The sequence below is a fragment of the Nycticebus coucang genome, chromosome 3, assembly GCF_027406575.1.
Source record: "Nycticebus coucang isolate mNycCou1 chromosome 3, mNycCou1.pri, whole genome shotgun sequence".
NCBI classification, from domain to species: domain Eukaryota; kingdom Metazoa; phylum Chordata; class Mammalia; order Primates; family Lorisidae; genus Nycticebus; species Nycticebus coucang.
This window is the reverse complement of record NC_069782.1, coordinates 95273899-95294489: the sequence shown is the minus strand read 5'-3', so window position 1 is coordinate 95294489 and position 20591 is coordinate 95273899. Positions and strand designations below refer to the sequence as shown.

The window sequence follows — 20591 nt, the reverse complement described above, 5'->3', positions numbered from 1 at the left end:
GTTCTGGGCATCTTAAGAATTGACTATTGCACATTCTTGCTAGTTGGAAATGAAGGTTTTTTTATTTATTCTTTGAACAGCTATCGAGTACCTAGTATTTGTCAAGGCACGGTTATATGACGGGGACACAGTGGTGAATATAACAAAGCCCCTGCTCTCTTGGAGCTTACATTCTGGTGTGTAAGGAAGGGGTGGGGAGACATTTTGTAAACAGATGTATCAGATAGTGATAAATGCTTTGAAGAAAAATAATAAAAAATACAGGGACAGAGTGGGAGCCTTTTTAAAAAATAACTTTATAAAAGAGACTCTTAGAAGTTGTCATTTAAAAAATGCCCGTAAAAGGGCAGTGCCTGTGGCTCAGCGGGTAGGGCGCCGGTCCCATATGCCGGAGGTGGCGGGTTCAAACCCAGCCCCGGCCAAATTAAAAAAAAAAAAAAAAAAATGCCCGTAAAAAAATTCCCATAAATTTTGGGGTACAAGTATTTTTTTGTTATATGGATGAATTGTGTAGTGCTGAGGTCTGGGCTTTCAGTGTACAGGTCACCAGAATAGTGTACATGGTACTTGATAGGTAGATTTTTACCTTTCACCCTCCTCCTAGCCACCTCCCTTCTTAGTTTTCCATGTCTGTTACACTACTTCATGATCATACACAATAGAGCCTCCATAGTTGACCACCTCCCTTCATTGACCACTTAAAGTTGACCTAATTGTCATAGACCAGACATGCACCACATGTACATATTAGCACACTAGGTCTACTTCCTTATGCCGACCACCTCCATATTGATAGAGTCAAACATTTGTGCCCTCATATTAATTTGAAATTAAAAAAAATTAAAGAATAAAAAAGTAAATAAATAATTCATTAAAAATAAAGTTTATCTTTAAAGTAGATATGAAGATTAAAGTGCAAATAAAATTAAATTATCACTAAAAAAAAGAATTACAGACTGGGTGCAGTGGCTCATGCCTGTAATCCCAGCACTTGGGAGGCTGAGGTGGGTGGATTGCTTGAGCTCAGAAGTTCCAGACTAGCCTGAGCAAGAGCGAGACCCTGTCTCTAAAAAATAGCTAGGTGTTCTGGTGGGGCCAGTAGTCCCAGCTACTTGGGAAACTGAGGTAAAAGAATTGCTTAAGCCCGAGAATTCAAGGTTGCTGTGGGCTGGGATGCCACAGCACCCTACCAAGGACAACAACAACAACAAAGACTTACTAAAACCAGGGAAATGAGGAAGGCTTTGAAAGGAGCAGTTTGGTAGGGGAATATTGTGTTTGATTTAGGGCATGTTAACTTTGTGATGTCTTTTAGAATCAAGTGGAGATACAAACAAGGATGTGTATGCATATAGGGCCTAGGAAAGAAATTGGAACTGGAAATATAATTTTTGGCCAGGCGTAGTGGTTCTAGCCTATAATCCCAACTACTTGGGAGGTTAAGGTGGGAGGATCACTTGAGAGGCCAGGAGTTTGAGACCACCCTGAGCAAAGTAGCAAGAACTCTGTCTCTAAAAGAAGAAAATGAAAAAAATTAACCAGCATGGTGGTATGTACCTGTAATCCCAGCTACTCAGTAGGCTGAATCGGGCAGATCGCTTGAGCCCAGGAGATCAAGGCTGCAGTGAGTTATGATTGTGCTACTGCACTAAGTCTGGATGACAGAGTGAGACCTTATCTCTAGATATATAGTTTTGGAAAGTATTGGTATGTATACAGTCACCAAGGGAGTGTAGACAGAGAAGACTAGAAGTCTAATTACTGACCCTTGTGAAATCCCAATATCCAGAAGTCTAGACAAAGAGGAGAATCCAGGAGAGGAGAATGTGAACAAGTATTCACATTCTTCCTTCTTACCTCTTCTGAGGTAAGACAATGAGTTATCTCAAAAAACAAGTGAAGCAAACATGTCAAGAGAGAAGCAGGGAGAGGTCAAACTGTCATGCTGTGGAGAGGCCAAGCTGTATGAGGACAAGGAATGACAATGGATTTGGCAACGTGGAGGGCAGCGGTGACATTGGAAAAATTGCTTTTTTTACAATATGAAACATGGAATCAACTTACATTTCCATTAATAGATGAATGGATAAAGAAAATGTGGTATATGTACAAAGTGGAATATTATTCAGCCATAAAAGGAATGAAATACTATCATGTGCAACAACATGGATTAAGACCGGAGGACATTATGTTCTATGAAATAAACCAGGCACAGGAAGACAGACACCTCTGTCTATCTTTCTATCTATTGATCTCACTGAGATAGGAAGTAGAATAATATTTGCTAGAGGCTTTGGAATATAGGGTGGAGGGGAGGATAAAAAAAGAGTTGGTTAATGGTGACAAAAACATACTTAGAAGGAAAAAGATCTAGTGTTTGGTAGCACTAGGATGACTATAGTTAACAATAATTTATTGGATATTTCAAAATAACTACAAGAGTGAGATTGGGATGTTTCTTTGGGGGGGGAGGGTAAATATTTCTAATTTTTTTTAAATTTTAGGTTAATGTGAGGGTACAAACAACCAGATTACAATATTTGAGTTTGTTAGGTAGAGTCCCTAACTCTAGTTAGTGTCCTGCACCCAAAAAAGATGATGGATATCTCAATTACCTTGACTTGATCATTGTGTATTATGTACTTGTATCAAAATATCGCATGTACAACTATTATGTATTTGCAAATATACAACCATTATGTAACCATAAAAATAAAAAAAATCAAAAATAGACAATGGCCAAATGGTAAAAAAAAAAAAAAAATTGCCTTTAATGAACAGCAGGAGTGAAAGCTCAACAGGAATGGATTCAAGGGAGTGAATATGAGGAAGAAATGGATTGGTAGTAGAGAGGAACGTGGGTTTCAGGAGATTGTTTGTTTGTTTGTTTGTTTTCCAAAACCTACAGCACCCATTACTCCTGGATGGTCTCCTAACTATCCGGAGCTAACCCTGCTTAGCTTCCGAGATCAGGCACATTCAAGGTGGTGTCGACTGTTTTATTTTACAATGAGATATGTTATAGCATTTTGTGATAGGAATTATTTGAGTAAGAAATTGTAGTGATGCAGGTAAGAGAGAGGAGGTGGGATCTGCCGTAGAAGGGAAGGAATGACCTTAGATAACCACATGGACAACTCAACTGATTTTCAGGAAGGCAGGCAGTGTGTGTAGGCGTACTGCCAGGCAGGCTGGTATATTTGAAAGTTGGGGCATAAAGTTCTGTTCAGACAGCTTTTATTTTCAAAGTGCATTAAGAAGTAAGGCCATGACCTCTTCAGGGTATACATGCTTACTCCTTGAAAAATTCTTTCATATTCAACCTTCTTTCCCATTCCTATTGTTCCTCTTGCAATGAGAATGCCTATGACTCCATACTGGTGATGAAGAAATCAGCCCCTCCATAGGAAAGACAGCTAGACACTTTGAAAAAGAAATTTAGGTTCTCTACAAATTGGATGCAGTGGCTCAAGCCTATAATGCTAGTGAGGCTAAGGTAGGAGGATCTCTTGAGACCAGGAGTTTAAGACCAGTTCAGGCAATATAGCAAGACCCTGTCTCTAAAAAGAAATTAATAACATAGCCGGGTGTTGTGGTGGGCACCTGTAATCCCAGCTACCTGGGAGGCTGAGGCAAGAGAATCCCTTAAGCCCAGGGGTTTGAGGTTGCTGTGAGCTGTGACGCCATGGCACTCTAACCAGGGCAACGCTTGAGAGTCTGTGTCAAAAAAAAAAAAGAAACTAATAATAATAATTTCTCTACAGGCTGGGCGCAGAGGCTCATGCCTGTAATCCTAACACTTTGGGTGGGATTTCTTGAGCTCAGGAGTTCAAGACCCACCTGAACAAGAGTGAGACCCCATCTCTATTAAAAATAGAAAAACTAGCCTGGCGTTGTGGCGGGTGCCTTTAGTCCCAGCTATTTGGGGGAGGCTAAGGCAAGAGGACTGCTCAAGCCCAAGAGTTTGAGGTTGCTGTGAACTCTGATGCCAGGGCACTCTAACCAGGGTGACAGAGAAATTCTTTACAAATTGATAGGTCCCAAATGTGTTAATGAGTAAATGCTGGGACCTCTTTAAAATACCTCTTTTAGGTTTGTTGACCTACAATTACAATGTCCATCCTTCCCGCTTATGCTACATACCATAAAGTCTCTTCTTCCATTTCCTGAGTATGGTGAGGCCCCCTCTTCTCTAACTGACCATAGAGTACGATCATGCATTGTTTAATGACAGGGATATGTTTTGAGAAGTGTGTTGTTAAGCAGTGCACAGAGTGCACTTACACAAACCCAGAAGATACAGCCTGTGACACATCTGGGCTGGATGGTGTAGCCTACTGTTCCTGGGCTACAACCCTGTACAGCACGTGACTGTACTGAACACTGAAGGCCACACGCACAATGTGCAGGCATGTTCCAGGACAGTGGTAAGTAGGTGGGTCATCACAGGAGTTTTGAGATACACAGAAATCAAGAAACATAAAATCCATGTAGACAGAAACCAATGAAGCCTTCCCAGATAAGCCAAGTAAGTTGAAACTTGCACAGAGGAATCAGGACACCGTTGACTGCTTTTCTTGGCAGTGAAATAATGGACCATGACACAGTCTATCTCAAAACTTTCACAGTAACCTACATATTTGTGTAACTAAACATGTCTAAACATAGAAAAGGTAATGCATGGTACTATGACAGTGTTATGATGGCTATGACATCACTTGGTGATAGGAATTTTTCAGCTCCATTAAAATCTTATGGTACCATTGTCATATATGTCATCTGTTGTTGACCAAAATGTTATAAGGCACGTGACTGTACCTCACTCTGCGAAGAGGGTACTCAAGTGGAAAAGAAAGTGAGTAATTTCCTTTCATTAAGGAATTGGAATGTGATTGCTCAACCTTTGGTTGGTGGGCCCTGCCCTTCTTTATTGCAATGCAAATATAAGAACAAAGTGTTTTTTTAATTTTTTATTCATTTTTTGAGAAAAAGTCTCACTATGTCGCCCTCGGTAGAGTGCTGTGACGTCACAGCTCACAGCAACCTCATACTCTTGGGCTTAAGGATTCTCTTGACTCAGCCTCTTAAGTAGCTGGGACTACAGGTGCCCACCACAACACCCAGCTATTTTCTTGTTGCAGTTGTCATTGTTGTTTAGCTGGCTCCGGTTGGGTTCGAACCCACCAGCCCTGGTGTATGTGGCTGGCGCCATAACCACTGAGCTATGGGCGCTGAGCTGCTTTTTTGTTTTTTTAAGATAGGGTCTGGTAGATCATGTGACTGTCTTCTTTAGAGGTTTCTCTTCAAGTCCTTTGCCCATCCTGAGATGGGATCACTTGTTCTTTTCTTAATACGTTTGAGTTCTCTGTGGATTCTGGTTATTAAACCTTTATCGGAAGTATAAACTGCAAATATTTTCTCCCATTCTGAGGGCTGTCTGCTTGCTTTACTTACTATGTTCTTGGCTGTGCAGAAGCTTTTTAGTTTGATCATGTTCCAGTAATGTATTTTTATTTTATTTTTATTTTTATTTATTTATTTTTTTGTAGAGACAGAGTCTCACTTTATGGCCCTCGGTAGAGTGCCGTGGCTTCACACAGCTCACAGCAACCTCCAACTTCTGGGCTTAAGCGATTCTCTTGCCTCAGCCTCCTGAGTAGCTGGGACTACAGGCGCCCGCCACAACGCCCAGCTATTTTTTGGTTGCAGTTTGGCCGGGGCCGGGTTTGAACCCGCCACCCTCGGTATATGGGGCCAGGGCCCTACCGACTGAGCCACAGGTGCTGCCCCCAGTAATGTATTTTTGATACTGTTTTAATTTTTTAATTGCTTGGGGAGTCCTCCTCATAATCACCCAAAAAGTATCCAATGTACTCAGCCCTACTATGAAGTTAATTTATGAAGGCTATAACCCAACTATAGCACAAGAATATGGGGAAAGGGCCAAGGGAGGGAAAGGGAGGGGGAAGGTTAGGGTGCAGGGAGGGTAATGGGTGGGGCCACACCTACGGTGTATCTTAGAATGGGTACAGGCGAAACTTACTAAATGCAGAAGACAAATGTCTACATAGCCATGAAGGCTACATTGAACAGTTTGATGAGAATATATATTTTTTGAGACAGTCTCAAGCTGTTGCCCTGGGTAGAATGTCATGGCATCATAGCTCACAGCAAACTCCAACTCTTGGGCTCAAGCTATCCTCTTGCCTTAGTCTTTCTATTTTTGGTAAAGATTTTCTACTTTTGCTCGGGCTGGTGTTGAACTCATGAGCTCTAGCAATCCACCCGCCTCGGCCTCTCAGGGTGCTAGGATTACAGGCATGAGCCACCGCGCCTGGCTTGTTAAGAGATTTTTTGGTGGAATGCAATTGGATGGTTCTTGAGAGTGAACTTTGTAGACGAAGTCATTTTGCAATGTCACATAATCAACATATATATGCTTTCACTATTTGTATACATGCAGTGGCTTCAGTTTTACAGCAGTGTTCCAGCCTGTTATCTTTCAAGCTCGGACAGTTGAATTGACACCATCAGATGTTAGATGTGCTCACGGTGACTTGGTGAGGCAGTGACTATTAATAATATTTCAACCTATCATTGCAGTGTTAGGCGTTAGGTAAGCATGCTTTTTAAAATTAATTTTATTTTTTATTTTTTTGAGACCGGGTCTTTCTTTGTTGCTTGTTGCTTGCAGTAGAGTGTGATGGCATCATAGCTCACAGCAACCTCAAACTCTTGGACTTGAGCAATCCTCTTGCCTCGGCCTTCCGAGTAGCTGGGACTGCAGGCACCCACCACAATGCCTGCCTCGTTTTTTAGAGACGGGTGTCACTCTTGCTCATGTTGATCTTGAACTCCTGAGTTTAAGCAATCCATCTACTTCAGCCTCCCAGAGTGCTAGGATTACAGGCATGAGCCTCCTCGCCTGACCAGCTGAGCATTCTTATTTGATCATTAAGGGTACTTCCACACTTGGCAGTGCCTCACATGTTGCCTGCCGTGTTTTACTTCTGGCCCTTCACTTTGCCCTGCATCAGCAGCTGAGATGTAAATGGGCTCAAACCTTGCTTTCTATTTTCCTGTAAATGATTTTCATAATGAAAGTAATGAGGGTGGCTGGTTCAAACCCGGCCCTGGCCAAAATGCAACAAAAAAATAGCCGGGTGTTGTGGTGGGCGTCTGTAGTCCCAGCTACTCAGGAGACTGAGGCAAGAGAATCACCTAAGCCCAGGAGTTGGAGGTTGCTGTGAGCTGTAAAGCCACGGTACTTTACCCAGGGCAACAGCTTAAGATTCTGTCTCTAAAAAAAAAAAAGTAAATATAGTCCCTTATCTGTTATTCTTTTTTTAATCTCAGCATGGCTTCTACAATGCTGCTGCTTCTTTCTTTTTCCGATGAAAAAGAAAGAAGTGATGTTCAATTAGAAGTGAGACATTCTGCTTAATTTGAAGGGAATTTGTGCAAGTTTTCAAAGACTATAATTTGAAGAGGCATTATATGCAAAAACATGCTGCCAAATTCGATGTGTATAAAGGATTGTGTCATAAGGACAAAATTGCAGAACTGAAAAAGTATCTTCCTAACAAAAATTTTTCTTAAAAGTTACAATCTCAGATGTAAAAGCTAGTTATGTGGTAACATATTTAATAGCAAAAAAGTCAAAGCTATTTACTAATGGTGAGTTTATGTATGGAAAGTGTGGCAGATAGAATTCACCCTGGAGAAAAGGGAGATATTTCTAAAATCAGTTTGTCTCATCAGACTATAGCCAGGTGAAATTTTGTTTTTTTGAGACAGAGACTCACTTTGTCACCTTTGGTAGAGTGCCAGGGCATCATGTAGCTCACAGCAACCTCTCACTCTTAAGTGATTCTCTTGCCTCAGCCTCCCCAGTGCCTGGGACTATGGGTATCTATCACAACGGCTCAGGCTGGTCTCAAACTCGTGAGCTCAAGCTATCCATCTGCCATGGCCTCCCAGAGTGCTAGGATTACAGGCATGAGCCACCGCGCCTGACCAGGCCAGGTGAATTGAAGAAATTAGATAATCTATTGAAAGAAGTTTGGAGAGCAATGTTGCTAATTTAAAATTTTATGTTTTAGGCTCCGTCCCTGTATCTCAGCGGCTAGGCAGCCACATACACTGGAGCTGGCAGGTTTGAATCCAGCCCGGGCCTGCCAAACAACAATGACAACTACAACAAAAAAATAGCTGGGCACTGTGGTGGGCACCTGTAGTTCCAGCTACTTGGGAGGCTGAGGCAAGAGAATCACTTAAGTCCAGGAGTTGGAGGTTGCTGTGAGCTGTGATGCTACGGTACTTTACTGAGGGTGACATAGTGAGACTCTGTCTCAAAAAAAAAAAAAATTATATTTTGACTGATGCTACAAATACAGTGCAACTTGCCATTTTTATTAGAGGTATTGATGATGAATATAATGTCACTGAAGAAACGGCTTTTTTTTTGCTTTTTATTATTTTTTATTTTTTTGCAGTTTTTGGCCAGGGCTGGGTTTGAACCTGCCACCTGTGGTGTATGGGGCCAGCGCCCCACTCATTTGAGCCACAGATGCCACCAAGAAATGGCTACTTTAGTGCCATTAAAAGACACAACTAAATGAAGAGAGTTATACAAAGCAGTAAAAAATATGTTAAAGCGATTTTCTTTGCCCATTGTCAACATATGTGATATAATTACTGATGGTACCCTGACAATGGTGTAAAAGAGAGGGACTTATAAAATTAATGAAGACTATGCAATTGCCACCCCAAATTCACATTTGATGCATAGTACATCAAGAAAATTTATGCATAAAAAATTATGCACGTTTTTTTTTTTCGTTGTCTAAGCTAGACCATAGCATCAACCTACCTCACAGCAAACTCAAACTCCTAGGTTCAAGCAATCCTCCTGCCTCGGTCTCTTAAGTAGCTGGAACTATGGGCACTGGCCACAACACCTGGCTGATTTTTCTTTCTTTCTTTCTTTTTTTTTTTTGTAGAGACAGAGTCTCACTTTATGGCCCTCGGTAGAGTGTCATGGCATCACACAGCTCACAGCAACCTCCAACTCCTGGGCTTAAGCGATTCTCTTGCCTCAGCTTCCCGAGTAGCTGGGGACTATAGGCGCCCGCCACAACGCCCAGCTATTTTTTTTTGGTTGCAGTTCAGCCGGGGCCATGTTTGAACCTGCCACCCTCGGTATAAGGGGCCAGCGCCTTACCGACTGAGCCACAGGCGCCACCCTGATTTTTCTATTTTTTAATTCTTTTTCCTATTTTTAGTAGAGATGAGGTCTCACTTTTGCTCAAGTTGATCTCAAACTCTTGAGCTCAGGTGATTCACTCACCTCAGCCTCAAAGAGTGCCAGATTACAGGTGGGAGCCACAGTTCCCAACCTACAAAAGCTTTAAAAATGGATAACATCATGCAAATAAATTGTCATTAAGATTATGAATTTTATAAGGGCCAAAGGATCAACTCATTGCCAATTCCAGGAGTTCCTTAAAAATACTGATGGTGACTATAGTGACTTCATTTACTTTTTGGAATATGGCTAAAGTGAGGCCAAATGTTGAAAAGATTTTATGATTTGCAGCATGTTATCAAAAACCAAATTTGTGCCAGAACTTGACAATGAAAGCTGGCTTACAGATTTAGCATTTTTAGTGGATTTTTAAAAAATTTATTTTTAGTGTATTTAATCACTTACTTAAATGAGTTAAACATGTATCTTCAAGGTGAAAACCAATTTATCAATACAGTGTTTCAAACTATAACAATCTCCCAAATGAAACTGAAATTACGGCAAACTCAAATTGAGGCAAACAATTTTATGCATTTTAACATTGGTTAAACATTGGCTGAACACAGTCCTGTTAACAGCAAAAAATATGCAGCCTTGCTTTTTGATTTGATGCAAGATTTGAAAACAGATTTCAATATTTCTGAGAAAATAATCACTATTTTGGTGCATTTGCGACTCCATTTTCAGTTGACATAAATATGTTACCTGCCAATTTTCAAATGGGATGTATACAGCTGCAATCTGATATTCAAGTTCAAGAAAAATTTGATCATGTCTCTTTACTGGACTTTCATAGGTGCTATCTTCCCAATGACAAATGTCCCGTGCTTCACAATCATACCTTATTCATGTTATTGCTTTTTGGCAGCACCTACATTTGCGATAAACTATTTTCAAGGATGAAGCACACAGAGTAAAATGGGAATGAAAATATCTTATGAGCACCTTGAGAAAACTCATTGAGAATTGCGCCCACTTCCATGGAACCAGATATTGATGCATTTAGTTTCTCAAATACAATGCAAATATCTCAGAAGTTTTACTTTATAATTTCTCGCTCACCAGCGTTTGTTAGTATTTGTGTATTTAATGTGTGGTCCAAGACAACTCTTCTTCCAATGTGGCCCAGAGAAGCCAAAAGGTTGGACACCCCTGGCCTAGACCCTTCTGTCTACCTACTAGATAATTCACCAAATATCTCTCAGGCACTGCAACATGTCAAAAGATAGCCTCGTGATCTTCCACCTAAACCTGGCTCTCCTCTCATTTTCCAGGTCCCACTGAAAAGCACCAGGTCCCACTGAAAAGCACCACCAGCACCATCCCCCCAGTTACCCAAACAGAAATCTTGATTTCGTCCTAAATTACTAATTCTCCCTCACAGTCCTCCAATTTATATGCTCCCACCCCTACTTTCAGCCCAAATCACTCCCTGACCTAAACATCTCCCAAATCTTTCCTTCCAGCTCTGCAGGCACTCCCCTAATCCAGGCTTTCAGCATTTTTTAACTGGATTGTTATAAGTCTCCAACCTGGATCCCACTCCAGTCCACCTATTACGTTGCAGGCAAAGCCATCATTTTATAATGCAAGACCATTGTTATTTTCCTGCTTAAAACCCTTAAGTGACTCCTAACTACCATTAAAATAAAACTCCAAACTCTTTATTGGAGACTTAGGGTCCTACAGAATCTGACACTATTTTTTTTTCTTCCTCCTATAAAGCCATCTGGGTTTGGTACTTTTTGTTGTATGTAGATTTTTAACTACTGATTCAATGTATTATAGTCTATTCAGATTTTTTTCCTTTTATCTATCAGGTAAATTATATTTTTGAGAAAATAATTCATTTATAATTTATTGGCATAAATTGTTCATGTTATTATTACTCTTTAAACAGCTACAGTATCTGTAGTTATGTGCATTTCAAAATTCCTAACATTATTTATTTTTGCTCTTTAATTTTCTTTGGATTTTATTCTGTTCTTTTCCCAACTTCTTGAGGCAGATTATTAGCTTATTGTTGGCCTACTTCTTTAACTAAGTAAGGTATTTTGTTAAGAAGTTCTAAGCTTCCTTTTAGTTGTGTTTCATAAAATGTTTCTCTTTCTCTCTCTTTTTTTTTTTTTTTTTTTTGTAGAGACAGAGTCTCACTTTATGGCCCTCAGTAGAGTGCCATGGCCTCACACAGCTCACAGCAACCTCCAACTCCTGGGCTTAAGCGATTCTCTTGCCTCAGCCTCCCGAGTAGCTGGGACTACAGGCGCCCGCCACAACGCCCAGCTATTTTTTGGTTGCAGTTTGGCCGGGGCCGGGTTTGAACCCGCCACCCTCGGTATATGGGGCCGGCGCCCTACCGACTGAGCCACAGGCGCCGCCCTTTCTCTCTCTTTTTTGAGACAGAATCTCCCTCTGTTGCCCAGGCTGAAGTGCAATGGCACAATCATAGCTCACTGCAGCTTCAAACTCTCCTGCCTCAGCATCCTAAGTAGCTAGCTAGAGGTGCATGACATTATGCAGGGCTAATTTTTAAAATTTTTTGCAGAGGCTGGGAGCGGTGGCTCATTCTTGTAATCCTGGCACTCTGGGAGGCTGAGGTGGGTGGATTGCTTGAGCTTAGGAGTTTGAGACCAGCCTGAGTAAGAGTAAGACCCCTGTCTCTACTAAAGTCCTGTAGTCCTGGGAGCCTAAGGCAGGAGGATCACCTGAGCCCAGGGATTTGGAGTTGCTGTGAGCTGTGATGCTGCTACTCTACCCAGGGCAACAGAGTGAGACTCAGTTTCAAAAAAATATATTTTTTTGGGGGGGGGGGCAGAGATGGGATCTTGCTGTGTTGCTTAGGCTGCTCTGAAACTATTGGCCTCAGCAATCCGCCTGCCTTGGCCTCCCATATGCTAGGATTGCAGGAGTAAGTCACCATGCCCAGACCACAAGTTTTAATATGTAGTATTTTCTTTTCTTTTTTTTTTTTTTTTGTAGGGACAGAGTCTTACTTTATGGCCCTCGGTAGAGTGCCGTGGCCTCACACAGCTCATAGCAACCTCCAACTCCTGGGCTTAAGCGATTCTCTTGCCTCAGCCTCCCGAGTAGCTGGGACTACAGGCGCCCGCCACAACGCCCGGCTATTTTTTGGTTGCAGTTTGGCCGGGGCCGGGTTTGAACCCGTCACCCTTGGTATATGGGGTCGGCGCCTTACCGACTCAGCCACAGGCGCCGCTCAATATGTAGTATTTTCATTATCTCATATTCAGTTCTAAACATTTTCAAATTCCATCATGATTTTTTTCTGAATTCTTTATATGTATATAAAGAATATATATATATGTATATATATGTACATGTGGGCATATATACATATATATATATATGTGGGCATATATATGTATATATATATATATGTATATATATATATACATATATATGCCCACATGTATTTTTATGTGTGAGTGACCACTATCTTAATTCTTGGGTCCCCAAATCACTTCCTAATCTGCAATGGGTACTCTCTAGAACTATATTCTGGAACTTTTCCCTGGGAAGACCTATTCTAAGTAGGACCAGGTCTAGGCTGGACTCACACAGCCTTCCTTCGCAGGCTCCAGGCCAGTCGTCTCTGCACTGAGCCTTCCTGCCAGCAGGTGGCACCTAATGCCTGAAAACAGATCCAGGCTCTGCTTCCTCCTTCCTGTTCTGGGACTGTCGGGGTATAAGGCTTGCTAAGGCTTGCAGAGGATGCCCTCACCATGGGACCTGGCTCTCAGACTGCTGTCCCATCTTCCTTGACTGGTAGCAGTCATTACCTGGACCTCTCTTTGGTCTTAGAGTCAAATAAAGTTCTAGAGTATGTGCTCTAGAGCTAAAGCTAAAGCTAGGTGGGGGCAATAAAAGCTATTAAAATGATAATTAAAATGATTTTAAAGATCATTCTTAATCTCTCTTTCTTTAGTAATGGTCACCATATTCTCACTGCTTGTGGGAGATTTTCTTGACTGATACTGAGCCCAAGTTTAAGGAAACTTAGCAGCCTGGGCCCTCTCTGAGTTTCCCTCCCTGAAGCCTTATGGTCTAGAACTGGAGTAAGAGTTGTTTTTCTTTTTTCTTTTTGGCAGAAAATTGGTATCTCTACCTTTTATTTATTATTTATATATAATATTTATTTGTTTTATTTCCGATTAGTATGAGGGTACAAACGATTAGGTTACAATATTTGTGTTAGGTAAGGTCCCTGTTGTCCTCCACCTAGGAGGTATGCCCTTACATTGTGCCCATCAGGTGGGAGAACACCATTTTTTTTTGTAGAAACAGAGTTTCACTTTACTGCCCTCAGTAGAGTGCCGTGGCATCACAAGGATCACAGCAACCTCCAGCTCTTGGGCTTACGTGATTCTCCTGCCTCAGCCTCCCGAACAGCTGGGACTACAGGCGCCCGCCACAACGCCCGGCTATTTTTTTGTTGCAGTTTGGCCGGGGCTGGGTTTGAACCCGCCACCCTCGGTATATGGGGCCAGCGCCCTACTCACTGAGCCACAGGCGTCGCCCACCATTTTTAAGTAGAGAACAACAACAAAAATAGAGAACGGCTATGGTTATGAGAGAAGAATTTATTGAGGCATTGCTTAGATCACTTATTCTGTCCAAGAGTTATTTCTAAATTCGCTTTTGGTGGTGGACTGTTTCTTCAATAATGCTACTCATTTGTTTTAGTTTTTCTTTTTTACTTAAAAAAGTAGGAAAGTGTCCTTTCTTTCTTTTTTTTAAAGACTGAGTCTCACTCAGCCACCCTGGGTGGAGAGCCACTGAGCTCAGCAACATCAAACTCTTGGGTTCAGGTGATCCTCTTGCCTCAGCCTCCTGAGTAGCTCGGACTATAGGCGCACACCCTGGCACATGCCATGACGGCTACCTATTTTTTTTCTATTTTCAGTAGAGACAAGCTCTTGCTCTTGATCAGGCTGGTCTCAAACTCCTGAGCTCAGGCGATCCGTCCAGCTTAGTCTCCCAGGGTGCTAGGATCATAGGTGTGAACAACCTATGCCTAGCCATGTTGCTAATTTGGGCCTATACTTTGATGGTGACAATCTCACATAAATGACAAGGAATTAGAGTAGTGTGGTGAAGGGTGGGCAAGTGCTTCTTGTGGAGGCAAGGAAAGTGTTGTAATCTTATCTGGAAGAGGATGAAGCAAGGAAGGCTTCTTAAGGATCAGTTGAGCTGAGTTTTGAGGGAGGTGGGAAGGGTTTACTCTATCTAGGTAGAAGGAAGAGAAAATTTGAAAAAAAAAAAAAGCAAAGCACAAATAACCCTTGTGTTCCCAAATGCTCCCCTGCTCACCCATAAACTAAACTCTGCCTACTAAAATTTTCTCAGCCTAGTCACGTCACCTAGCCCAAGGACTTCTTCCTGACCTTTCTTGGCTAGACTTAGCTTGCACTTCTCACCTGCACATTTAACTTACTGTGCCAAAGTGTGCTGTCACATCTTCTTGAGCACCTGGACATCCTCTCCCTTCCTCAGGCACTGCTGGGAGCTGATGGAGTTCATTTGGAACTCATCTCCCTGTGACAGTGCCTTTGTTGCTGGGTTTCAGGATGTTGCAGGTGAGATCCTTACCCTCTCCTGCCATGTTCCAGCTTCTGGCTTCAGTGAATCCAGGCCAATCAATAGTTCTCTTCTTATAGGGGAATGAACATCCTACAAAGGCTGTGAATGGGACTTCTATTTCAAGCTGGAGAAAGGAGGATCAGGGACAAATTTAAGAAAAGCACATTTTGCTTATTCTTTGGGCTTGAGGCAATGTGCAAGGCAAATCCTATACTTGGATACCAGAAATACTCCAAGAGGGGAAAGGTTGAAGACAGATGAGGTAGGAGTGTGGCAAACTCCTTTGACAGATAATCTAGTATCTGGAAAGGATGTTAGAAGTGAGGCTTTTAAATTGCTCTGGAGTAAATACTGGGGTTGGTACTGTCCTTGTGGAGTCACAGAGGCAGAGCCAGGCCTCTGCTCCTCTGTGGCCGATATCTGTGCTCCCTATCAGCACCTTCACGAACTTTCAGGTGGTGGTTCTGTTATGTTGGCTGTGCCAGGGAACACTACCTGGATGTTCTAGGGCAGCAGTTCTCAAATGTGGGTTGTGACCCCTTTGTAACAATGAAAATACATCCTGTGTATCAGATATTTACATTACACTTCATAATAGCAGTAAAATTATAGTCATGAAGTAGCAACAAAAATAATTTTATGGTTGGAGGTCACCACAACATGAGGGACTGTATTAAAGGGTCACGGCATTAGGAAGGTTGAGAACCACTGTTCTAGAGGCTGCAGGAATTCTGGAAGAGGGCTGACGTAGAGGTTTTTGGACCTGCAAGAAACCTTGGAGGTCATTTAGCTCCACTCTGTCACTGTACAGATGAGGGAACAGATGGCACTTGCCCAAGGCCACACTGAGTTAGTGGAAAAGCTCCAGCCATTGGTTGCTATGATCCTTAAACTTAGGTCCTCCACACCAGATGATTCCTCACATCTTCCAACACCCCCTCTTAGTTTCTCACTGTGGGGCACAAATAAGCAAGGACTGTGTACCTTGGCCCAGAATGAAATGCTAACTGAACTGTGTGGGGACAATGCCATCATTAACCTCCAAGTGCCTCTCTTTTTGTCTGTTCTTAAAATTGTGTTTCATCAGAACGAAAGTCTGGAAGGAAGAAAATGGGTCTGCTATTAGCAGGATCTTAAACCTAGGAGAGAAGTAAATGAAAAGGGCCCAGAGGATCCTAAATTAAAGGAGACAGGAGATTTTGGGGGTATTTATTGCAAACTGCTATAATTAAGGTGATATTTTACAAGTGCTTAAGACAGAGGGCAGACAGGCTCTGGGCCAGGGCTCAGCTCAGAGGTCCATTCCAGGAAGGGAAATGGCACTTGTAGGGAATATGGATTCAATCACTGTTTCTCATTAAGCACAGTGTCATGCTGGAGTCATCTTAGGGAGTCTCAGGGAAAAGAAGGGTGTGGAGAGAGCCAGGAAGCAACTAGTTTAAATTACAAATCTTGTCTGTTTATTGAGCATGTGGTCTTCCTAGAGTAGTCCTCAGTCAGCCCGGTGACTGACACAGATCCTTCCTCTGGCCCAGGCTTCTCACCAGTTCGGAGTGTCTAGATCATCGTCATAATTGTTCATCACAGATTTCCTTTTGCCTGCCAGACATTCATCCAACTTGTAGCTTAAAGATGATAGCAGGAGGAAAAGCAGGGAATGTTCTTGTTAATATAAATCTGCAGCAAAACTGATTTAAGAACTGGATGTTTCCCAGGGTTGGCAGGTGTGTGGATGGTTCCCTGCATTCTTTATCCATAGGGTGCGTGAGTGCAATAGTCCTGTTATAGACGCCAAATGGCTGAGCTTTCAAGACTTGTTCATGTTTTTGAGAACCAGTAAGGATAATTGCTGGGCAGAATCAGAGCCTAGCAGAATGCTAAGACAAGGGAAGGGTAAAGAGGGGAATCCTGAGGTTATTCCCAGGAGAAAGAGAAAACTACTTCCAGAAGTGGCAGCATGGAGGGCTATGCCGAGGCTCTCTCAAGGGAGATCAAGGAGCTTGAGGTGAAGTGATGAGCACCCCCTCACCCCCCACCCCCCGCAGTTCTGGGTTACTATTTGGGTAAAGCAAAGTCCCAGGCGGTTTCCTGTGCACATTTCCACATGGCCTGCATGAGGCGGGTGAAGCCCATGTCTTTGGGCTTTTCCAGGCCTCTCATCAGCCGTTGCTTCATGATGGAAACAAATTCCTTATTGCTCAGCTCCCCATTGCCTAGAGGAAGAGGCAAACACAAAAGGGATTAAGAGGAGGACTTGGGACAAAGGCACGGAGAAAATTGCATTGTACACACAATGTGGGTTCCAAAGCCCAGCACACCGTCACGGCCAAACTTAATTCTCTTGGCTTAGATTTAACTAGTTTGCTTCTTCCTTGATGTTTGCAACCGCAATTCAGTGACAAGTTTAGTTGAATGACAATGTAGGATTATGCCAGGTTCTGTCCCAGGCATTTAGAATAAAGAGTTAAACAAGCTTTATGTTTTGTCCCTTGAAATGCCCCCAGGTTGCGGGAGATACAGTGCTATAATAGGGTAAACAGAGTTATGGGGCACAGAGGAAGACTATCCAATGCAGTCTGGGAGTAGCGCAAGTACAGATCAGTAAAGGCTTCCTGGAAGTGACTCCTGAGTTGAATGTCAAAGAACTAGCAGGACTCAGCCAAGTAAAGGGAGTAAGATGGAGGAAGCGTTCCAGGGAGGAGAAGTAGCACGCGCAAGAGCACAGGCGAGAAGCAGCATGGTTGCTGGGGAGGTACAAGCAGAGAGGCTGAGGTGGGAGACCTGCCTTGAGCCCAGGAGCTTGAGGCTGCAGTGAGCTATGATTGTGTCACTGCACTCTGGTCCAGGTGACAGAGCAAGGCCTTGTCTCTTAAAAGAAAGAAAAAAAAGAGGTGGGATCTGGCGAGTAAACTAAAGAGGCTGGCAGGAGACAGGTACCCTAGGTCTGTATTCCTGCTGAAGTGATGGCACTTTTTTCCCAGGCAATTGAGCACCAGCATAAGACGGGAAGCAGGGGGAGTAAGATGTAGTCAGATTTCCATTTTGGATCGACTTCTCTGGTCGGCTAAGTGAGGATGGATTGGAGGGTGGTGAAACTAGAGTCCAGGAGTCTGGAGACTGCTGCCATAGTCTCTGTTGCAATAGATAAGGGATTCTCATGGTGGAAACTCAAATCAAAATTTGACTTTGAGTTCAGCCATTGCATTCCAGCCTAGATGACAGTCTGAGACCTGTCTTTATTTATTTATTTATTTAAATCAGGCCCAGGCAAGGTCTAAACCCGCTGTCCCTGATGTGTGGAGTGGCATGCCAACCACTGAGCTAGGGTGGCCCCACAGAGACCTTGACTTAAAAAGAAAAAGTCATTAAGAGTGAAAACAAAAATATGGAGGTTAACAGGTCTACAGCAGTGCTGTTCACTGGAACTTTCTATGATGCGGGGAAATGTTTAATATCTGTGCTAGTCAGTACATATACCAGCCATATGCGACTTGTGAGCACTTGAAAAATATGGCTAGAGAGATAAGACTTGAGTTTCTAATCTTATTCAATTTTAATTAAATTTAAATGGCCACAAGTGACTTATGATATATTGTAGACAGGGCAGCTCTAGAGAATAAACCCATCTCTGCTTGAGAATGAGGCCATCTCCTTAACCTTGCTCTGAGGCTTCCTTTGAGTTGGACTTAGGTTTGTGGGTACAGACTGGAGGTTTAAATAATTGAATTTCAACTTAATAACTTAAACTAATTCAAGTTAATAATCATCTATTATGTGCCAAAGGTGAAAAGGACTTGTAACTACCTTTAAAAACCTCACAGTTTAATAAGGAAATTAAGTTTGATACACAGTACGTATAGTTCATATTACCACCAAAAAAACAGAACCAAACTAAGGAATAAAAAACCCAGAGTGATTGATTATGCTGGGACCAACAGAACTGGAGCATGTGAGCTGGCTCATGAATGCCATTAGCCTAGAATTCTGGAGGAAGATGAATGATAAATACCGGCTGGGAGATGAAAGAAGGAGATTGTAGTGTAGAGGAGGGCACCATAGCTTTGGTTCATATTCTGGTTTTGTCATCTATTATCTTACTTTCATGATCCACTTACTTAACCTCTCTGAGTCTCTGCTCCTCATCTGTAAAATGTGGTTAATGCTTAACATCAGAAAATTAAATAAGCAGGTTCACTTTCTGGCTCATAGAAAGCACGTTAAAAAAGTGAGCTTCCATTGTTATTATATCAGCTAAGGTAGCTAAAAAAGCGGAACCAGATTCCTTAAGTGAGTTAAACTACAGAGTAGCCACAGGCACAAAAGACCACTGTGTGATGCTGGAATGTTATACCCATGGGCTGTAAATGCCTGAAATGAGCCCTGAAAGGTGGAGACACTAGTACTGTCTTCTTTCTAGAGATACTCAAATACTTGAGAGCTTTTTGTCTACTAAGCAGCAAGATGAGTCTAGTATTTTTGTTCCCACTTTTTTTTTTGTTGAGACACAGTTCTACCCAATGCCCTGAGCAGAGTGCAATTGTGTTGTAACTCACTGCAACCTCAGACCCAGGCTGTGGGCATCCTGCTGCTTCAGGCTCTGAAGCTGCTGGGATTACAGGTGCTTGCCATAGTGCTCGGCTGGGTTTTTCTTTTCTTTTTTTTTTTAATTTATTATTAAATCATAGCTGTGTACATTAATGCGATCATGGGGCACCATACACTGGTTTTACAGATCGTTTGACACATTTTCATCACACTGGTTAACATAGCCTTCCTGGCATTTTCTTAGTTATTGTGTTAAGACATTTACATTTACTAAGTTTCACATATACCCTTGTAAGATGCACCGCAGGTGTAATCCCACCAATCATCCTCCCTCTGCTCATCTCCCTCCTCCCGACTGGGTTTTTCAATTTTTTTCATGAGTCAGGGTCTCATTCTCGCTCAGACAAGCCTCGAACTCCTGAGCTCAAGCAATCCCCCTGCCTCAGCCTCCCACAGTGCTGGGATTACAGGCATGAGCCACAGTGCCTGGCTTTGTTTCTACTGTTAAGATCCTTATGGTCATAAATTAATTTAGGCCTACAGGCAAATTGGAATTACCGGAAGAAATGGACAACACAGACCAAGGTCAGGGGCTACATTTCTCACTATGTTGATGATGAGGGCTGAGCTACTCAAGTGGGAAAGGGGTGGCTTGAACAGGTATAGGCTAGCACACTGATGCTGTTTGCAAGGCCCCATTATAAACAACATCCCTAAGGGCAGGTAAGGCTCAGTTTTCCTTCCTCACTCCACAGGGCCCCACTCACCGTCACAGTCAAAGAGTGCAAACACCACATCACACACATGGTCTGAGAGTTCCACTTTAGCCACTGTTCTGGCCACCTGCTGCATGGTTACTGAAAAAAGAAAGGAAGATGCTGTATTACCATAGCAGAAGAATTTCATTTTGCTTTCTCTGAATGTGGGGGATATAAATGCTCAGTCAAAAGTTAAAAACTTTTATTATGTATTTAGGTCGTTTATAAGAAAATGAGAATTTAGTTTTTATTTGTATTCCCTTTCCTTTTTACCTCAGTTTCTGTTACTACACTTTAGGAGGTACATGTAGCTCATTAAGAATGCCTGATATTAAATGCCCAGAGATGGAAAAGTAGATTATAAGTTATCAGTGTTGAAA

At 42.4% G+C, this 20591-nt stretch overlaps 1 protein-coding gene across 3 annotated transcripts in view; it reads right to left on the bottom strand.

Moving 5' to 3' along the window:
- Positions 1 to 16103: 16103 nt before the first annotated feature.
- The window catches only part of MICU1 (mitochondrial calcium uptake 1), a 255844-nt gene continuing 251356 nt past the window's right edge, over positions 16104 to 20591 (bottom strand). For all 3 annotated transcript variants that reach the window (XM_053586212.1, XM_053586213.1, XM_053586210.1), the window contains exons 11-12: positions 20221 to 20310; positions 16104 to 17121 (exon numbers count right to left, since the gene is read on the bottom strand). In XM_053586212.1, coding sequence (XP_053442187.1) covers positions 16964 to 17121; positions 20221 to 20310 — 248 coding nt within the window. In that variant the 3' untranslated portion in view covers positions 16104 to 16963. The remainder of the gene's footprint in view (positions 17122 to 20220; positions 20311 to 20591) is intronic.